The sequence below is a fragment of the Pygocentrus nattereri genome, chromosome 10 (genome assembly GCF_015220715.1).
Source record: "Pygocentrus nattereri isolate fPygNat1 chromosome 10, fPygNat1.pri, whole genome shotgun sequence".
Lineage (NCBI taxonomy): Eukaryota > Metazoa > Chordata > Actinopteri > Characiformes > Serrasalmidae > Pygocentrus > Pygocentrus nattereri.
In genome coordinates, this window is record NC_051220.1 from 43,892,719 (window position 1) to 43,900,218 (window position 7,500).

The 7,500-nt window shown below is 46.7% G+C and overlaps 1 protein-coding gene across 6 annotated transcripts in view; it reads left to right on the forward strand.

The window, feature by feature from the left end:
- Positions 1–7,500, forward strand: part of ralgapa1 (Ral GTPase activating protein catalytic subunit alpha 1) — a 203,763-nt gene that overhangs the window by 179,656 nt on the left and 16,607 nt on the right. For all 6 annotated transcript variants that reach the window (XM_037541859.1, XM_037541862.1, XM_037541863.1 and 3 more), the window contains one exon: positions 6,040–6,164. In XM_037541859.1, coding sequence (XP_037397756.1) covers positions 6,040–6,164 — 125 coding nt within the window. The remainder of the gene's footprint in view (positions 1–6,039; positions 6,165–7,500) is intronic.

Sequence of the window (7,500 nt, forward strand, 5' to 3'; positions counted from 1 at the left end):
AGGAGTTTTGTAGAGTTTGAAGTTCGTATTTTTTAATGTGGTTTATAAGAGTAAATTTAAAAGTATTCAAAGCCAGCCGAAATATTCCCGACGCATGAAGGTTAAAACCTGTCATTTCCAGTTTCAAATGCAAAACACCTTCATTTATTTTATTGTGTAAAATTCTAGTTTTATTTATTTTGCATGTGAAGCGTCACACGGAGTGCAATCACGTTCCCTCAGTGATCCGGTCATAATCGGATTTCTGGTTATCTGGTTATTCAAATGGCCATGTAAACGCCGTACTCCGATCTGGAAATCTGATTAAGAATTCTGATAAAGGGGCTGGATTTGAGCTCAGTAATCAGATTTTTCAGTGCTGTGATTGCTCGGTGCTGTGATTCCTCATACCGGGTGAAACGTTCCTCCTGTTTCATTTCCCAGTGTGAGAACCACTACATGCGCTCAAAGTTTGAGCCACAGCGGTGAAACAGCCTGAGCTGCAGGCCTGGATCTTCAGTCTGCTGGCAGCATCACCGTCACGAGGTGTGCTGCTCTGTGTGATCTCTCGGCCTCCCCACCCGGCTCTCTCACTCCTGCAGGAAGAGGGTCTGCTGGAGACAGGAAAAGGCAAACGACAGATCAGCGGGAGTGTGTAACCCCCCGTGGAACACACACTCGCACGTCTCCTCAGCGTCAGATGTGCGCTGCGTGTCTGCGGTGCAGCCAGATCCTCTAAAATCCCCCATTCTCCGCTCTTCCCCATCCTGCTTACTCCACATCCTCCAAATCTGCCCTCCCCTACCACATCCTTTACACTTTCCTCGCCTTTTCACTCCAGATCCTCTCAACTCCACATTCCGATCACTCCAGATCCTCTCAACTCCACATTCCGATCACTCCAGATCCTCTCATCTCCACATTCCGATCACTCCAGATCCTCTCAACTCCCCATTCCGATCACTCCAGATCCTCTCAACTCCACATTCCGATCACTCCAGATCCTCTCAACTCCACATTCCGATCACTCCAGATCCTCTCAACTCCACATTCCGATCACTCCAGATCCTCTCATCTCCACATTCCGATCACTCCAGATCCTCTCATCTCCACATTCCGATCACTCCAGATCCTCTCAACTCCACATTCCGATCACTCCAGATCCTCTCAACTCCACATTCCGATCACTCCAGATCCTATAAACTCCACATTCCGATCACTCCAGATCCTATAAACTCCACATTCCGATCACTCCAGATCCTCTAACGTCCCCATTCCGATCACTCCAGATCCTCTCATCTCCACATTCCGATCACTCCAGATCCTATAAACTCCACATTCCGATCACTCCAGATCCTATAAACTCCACATTCCGATCACTCCAGATCCTATAAACTCCACATTCGATCACTCCAGATCCTCTAACGTCCCCATTCCGATCACTCCAGATCCTCTCAACTCCCCATTCCGATCACTCCAGATCTCTCAACTCCACATTCTGATCACTCCAGATCCTCTAACGTCCCCATTCCGATCACTCCAGATCCTCTCAACTCCACATTCCGATCACTCCAGATCCTCTCAACTCCACATTCCGATCACTCCAGATCCTCTCAACTCCACATTCCGATCACTCCAGATCCTCTCATCTCCACATTCCGATCACTCCAGATCCTCTCAACTCCACATTCCGATCACTCCAGATCCTCTCAACTCCACATTCCGATCACTCCAGATCCTATAAACTCCACATTCCGATCACTCCAGATCCTCTAACGTCCCCATTCCGATCACTCCAGATCCTCTCATCTCCACATTCCGATCACTCCAGATCCTCTCAACTCCACATTCCGATCACTCCAGATCCTCTCAACTCCACATTCCGATCACTCCAGATCCTCTCAACTCCACATTCCGATCACTCCAGATCCTCTCATCTCCACATTCCGATCACTCCAGATCCTCTCATCTCCACATTCCGATCACTCCAGATCCTCTCATCTCCACATTCCGATCACTCCAGATCCTCTCAACTCCACATTCCGATCACTCCAGATCCTATAAACTCCACATTCCGATCACTCCAGATCCTATAAACTCCACATTCCGATCACTCCAGATCCTATAAACTCCACATTCCGATCACTCCAGATCCTCTAACGTCCCCATTCCGATCACTCCAGATCCTCTCATCTCCACATTCCGATCACTCCAGATCCTATAAACTCCACATTCCGATCACTCCAGATCCTCTAACGTCCCCATTCCGATCACTCCAGATCCTCTCATCTCCACATTCCGATCACTCCAGATCCTATAAACTCCACATTCCGATCACTCCAGATCCTATAAACTCCACATTCCGATCACTCCAGATCCTCTAACGTCCCCATTCCGATCACTCCAGATCCTCTCAACTCCCCATTCCGATCACTCCAGATCCTCTCAACTCCCCATTCCGATCACTCCAGATCCTCTCAACTCCCCATTCTGATCACTCCAGATCCTCTAACCTCCCCATTCTGATCACTCCAGATCCTCTCAACTCCCCATTCCGATCACTCCAGATCCTCTCAACTCCCCATTCTGATCACTCCAGATCCTCTCAACTCCCCATTCTGATCACTCCAGATCCTCTCAACTCCACATTCTGATCACTCCAGATCCTCTAACGTCCCCATTCCGATCACTCCAGATCCTCTAAACTCCCCATTCCGATCACTCCAGATCCTCTCAACTCCACATTCTGATCACTCCAGATCCTCTAACCTCCCCATTCTGATCACTCCAGATCCTCTCAACTCCACATTCCGATCACTCCAGATCCTCTAACGTCCCCATTCCGATCACTCTAGATCCTCTCAACTCCACATTAAATCACTCCTGTCCACCCTCACTCCAAAAAATAAATTCCTCATTATTCCAAAGCCTCTAAAATTTCCTCAAACTCAACAATCCAGATCCTCTAAAACTCACCCATATTCCCCTCTCCAGATCCCATAGAACTCCCTCACTTCAAATCCTTTTGAATAAGTCTAAATTTTTTTCAGCAAAATATGAGGGCGTACTGTAGTGAATGTTGTCATAATCTCTTCTAGTCAGTTAAACGTGCTAAAATTGATGCATGAATTATTGGTTTTTGAATTTTGAGCCTTGGTTCCTCTGAGGTTCCTCCTGATGCTCTTAGGGGTTTTTTTTCCCGCTGTCTCCCTCAACGACGCTTATTAATGGGCTGCATCCACCTGGAAAGCTGCTTTGGGACTATGCGTGTTTTGAAAAGTGCTATATAAATAAAACTGAATTGGATTGAATTGGTGACACAGTGTCCACTGTTTCCCAAACCCCTGAGCTGCTGACTGAGTTATGAATGCAGTAAAGCCCATATGCTGCCATTGAGACCCAGCATAATCACATCCTGGCCATTAACAGAATCCCCTCGTTTTTAAACCCATATGCAGCAGCTTAATCCAATCTGCTCCATTTACACAGAACCATCATTTCTCTTAACTGAATAACACCGACAGAAAGAGGCCTATTCTTACTCAATGTCTCCGTACATAAACACTGACAGCCCCATAATACACTTCATCTTTCCAGACTAATGGTTCCTCCCTGTTCTCTCAGACTGGGAGACTTCAGACTCTCAGCGTGTGTGAAGATGATTGTGTGTGTTGTTTTTTTTTTTCTGTGTTTGTGGATTACAGTGATCATATTCTTGTAGCACTGCAATTGTACAGTGTGTGTGTGTGTTCAGGTTGCACTGGTTCTAGAAACGTTACAAGTAGAATATTGCATTAATAATATTGAGATAAAGTGTGTAGCAATTCGAAAACGTGTAGTAAGCTCATTTTGTCAAATGAGTGTGTAGTTCATTTTTTCCACTATTCAGATTTACCTATTAGCACTTTTTATCTATTTAAAAGGGAGGAAACGAGCAGGAACCCACACCAGAAGGATCTCACAGATTCACATATGTTCAGTGTTCACAATTCACATATTGTTGCAGTCGCAGATTTCAGAAGGGAAATTAACAGTTTGTTAATTAATGTAAGGCTTAATGTTAATTAATATGTGACTTTTGACGTCATTTAAACCAGAACACACAGTGAGATATAATAGTAATGATAAGTGTTATAACGATGCTTGCGTGGTAAGCAGTCGTGTGTTGGGTTTATTATTAAAAGTGTTGTTTTCCCACCGATTACGGTAATGGGTGGGTAATTTTTCCACAATTTAGCTATAATGAAGTTGGCTTGAATGTTTGCTAGCTGGCCCCTCCCAATATGTAACCAGCCCCCCTAAAATGAAGCTCTGGCTTTATCAATGGAGGGTGTGCATGTACATCTGTGACGTTCTTGCAGAGAATGTCTAGTGAGGAGGACTTCCACTCACTAATGTCTGTCATTTGTCTGATGCTAGAGGGCGCTCCTGAGCAAGTCCAAAGTGAATGGGTTCCTAAAAAGCTTTTGTGTTTTTGTACAGATAAATGCACACGTTTTTTTTCCAACATAAAAAAGTTTAAAACATTTCAACACTGCTCTTATATTTTTTAAGCGCTTTTGAAGTCCACTTATAGAACTTTCTAAGTGTGTCTAACGTTCATAAGACATCAGTGAATGTGAACTGTTTTACTCAGCCAATGAGCTGATCAGAGCACCAACCAATCAGCTCTCAGTAGCAGTAACACTAACCAATCAGCTCTCAGTAGCAGTAACACTAACCAATCAGCTCTCAGTAGCAGTAACACTGACCAATCAGCTCTCAGTAGCAGTAACGCTAACCAATCAGCTCTCAGTAGCAGTAACGCTAACCAATCAGCTCTCAGTAGCAGTAACGCTAACCAATCAGCTCTCAGTAGCAGTAACGCTAACCAATCAGCTCTCAGTAGCAGTAACGCTGACCAATCAGCTCTCAGTAGCAGTAACACTAACCAATCAGCTCTCAGTAGCAGTAACACTAACCAATCAGCTCTCAGTAGCAGTAACACTAACCAATCAGCTCTCAGTAGCAGTAACTCTAACCAATCAGCTCTCAGTAGCAGTAACACTAACCAATCAGCTCTCAGTAGCAGTAACTCTAACCAATCAGCTCTCAGTAGCAGCAACACTAACCAATCAGCTCTCAGTAGCAGTAACTCTAACCAATCAGCTCTCAGTAGCAGTAACGCTAACCAATCAGCTCTCAGTAGCAGTAACGCTAACCAATCAGCTCTCAGTAGCAGTAACGCTAACCAATCAGCTCTCAGCAGCAGTAACGCTAACCAATCAGCTCTCAGCAGCAGTAACGCTAACCAATCAGCTCTCAGCAGGCAGTAACGCTAACCAATCAGCTCTCAGCAGCAGTAACGCTAACCAATCAGCTCTCAGTAGCAGTAACGCTAACCAATCAGCTCTCAGTAGCAGTAACACTAACCAATCAGCTCTCAGTAGCAGTAACGCTAACCAATCAGCTCTCAGCAGCAGTAACGCTAACCAATCAGCTCTCAGCAGCAGTAACGCTAACCAATCAGCTCTCAGTAGCAGTAACGCTAACCAATCAGCTCTCAGTAGCAGTAACGCTAACCAATCAGCTCTCAGTAGCAGTAACGCTAACCAATCAGCTCTCAGTAGCAGTAACGCTAACCAATCAGCTCTCAGCAGCAGTAACGCTAACCAATCAGCTCTCAGCAGCAGTAACGCTAACCAATCAGCTCTCAGCAGCAGTAACGCTAACCAATCAGCTCTCAGTAGCAGTAACGCTAACCAATCAGCTCTCAGTAGCAGTAACGCTAACCAATCAGCTCTCAGTAGCAGTAACGCTAACCAATCAGCTCTCAGTAGCAGTAACACTAACCAATCAGCTCTCAGTAGCAGTAACTCTAACCAATCAGCTCTCAGTAGCAGTAACGCTAACCAATCAGCTCTCAGTAGCAGTAACACTAACCAATCAGCTCTCAGTAGTCTTGTGTCATGGTTTTATATAATGGGAGAAACTGGAAGTGGCCAGGCTCCATTTAAACTGACTCTGGTTGTTGTTGTGTTTCTACACTCTGGCGTGTTGACCTTTGACCCACATGTTCAGCTATGAGGAGCGAGCTCGGTATTTGGAGACGATCGTCCAGCACTACCTGGAGTCCAGCACATTTGAGGATTACGCTGCCCGTGTGTTCTGTCCAGCACCCTTTCAGCCCCTCCCCTCTGAAACAGGTACACACAGACATCTCAGCCGATCGACATCCACCGTCCACTCCTCAGCCAATCACTGTCCTCGTCTCTGCTCTCATCCAATCAGCATCCACTGGGCTTTTCTCATCATCGTCTGCAGCACGAGAGCCCGTGGAGCCGCAGCACGACGCCGCGTCCCTCTTTAAAGCGATAGTTTGGCTAAAAATCTAAAGTACCCAGTTTCCCAAATGTAGTTTATCAGCTGAGACATTTTGCTTCTTGAAGTTCGCTTCTTTAGTTCTCCACTGGAGCTACAAGGCTAATGTAGCTAGCCAGACTTCTGACCAATCAGGTGCAGCCTCCTGATCAATCAGGGCCAAGCTTTTGACCAATCAAGGATAGCCTTCTGACCAGAAGGCGCGGTGAGTAGCGCTGTCGCCTCACAGCGAGGAGGGCCTGGGTTCGATTCCCCGGCTGGGTGACCAGGGTCCTCTCTGTGTGGAGTTTGCATGTTCTCCCCGTGTCTGTGTGGGGTTCCTCCGGGTTCTCCGGTTTCCTCCCACAGTCCAAAGACATGCAGTCAGGCCAATTGGACATGCTACATATAGCCCCTAGGTGTGAGTCTGTCAGGCTCTCTGTCTGTCTGCCCTGCGACCTGTCCAGGGTGACCACTGGGATAGACTCCAGCACCCCCGTGCGACCCTGAGGGAGAACCAGCCCTCTGACCAATCTGGGCTGGATTTCTCACCAATCAGAGTCAGTCAGGGAGAGGCTTCTGACCAGTCAGTGATAGGTTTCTGATCGCCTTTGACCAATCAGGGACAGCCAAGCTTCTGACCAATCAAGGACAGTCGTATGATCGATCAGGATCGGCTTCACAATCAATCAGGGACAGCCTTCTACCCAATCTCATGACCAATTCGGGCCGAATTTTGTGATCGATTTCCAATCAATCAGGGCTGAGCTTTTGACCAGTCAGGGCTCCATCTGTTAGGTTCTGTAAAGCTGAAACTAAACTAAATGCTAATTGGTGTGTATAGGCTTCTATTACTTGTTAGCTACATTAGCCTCGTAGCTCCAGACCACAGACCACACGGGTCTCGGCCGATGGGCTACGTCTGGGGTGAGCCGGGGGAACTGGGTGCGTCTGATAATTGGCTGAACTCTAATTGACTTTAAAGCCATCAGTGTCAATGTAGACGTTGTGTTTGTGAACAGGCTGATAAGTGTCAAGCGTTTCATTGTGTTCCCTCCTTTCACACACCTGAGCTCTCGGCGTACACACACACACACACACACACACACACACACACACACACACACACACACGCTTCGTGTGAAAGAGTCGTTCCCCCCAGCAGCGTCTCAGACGCAGACG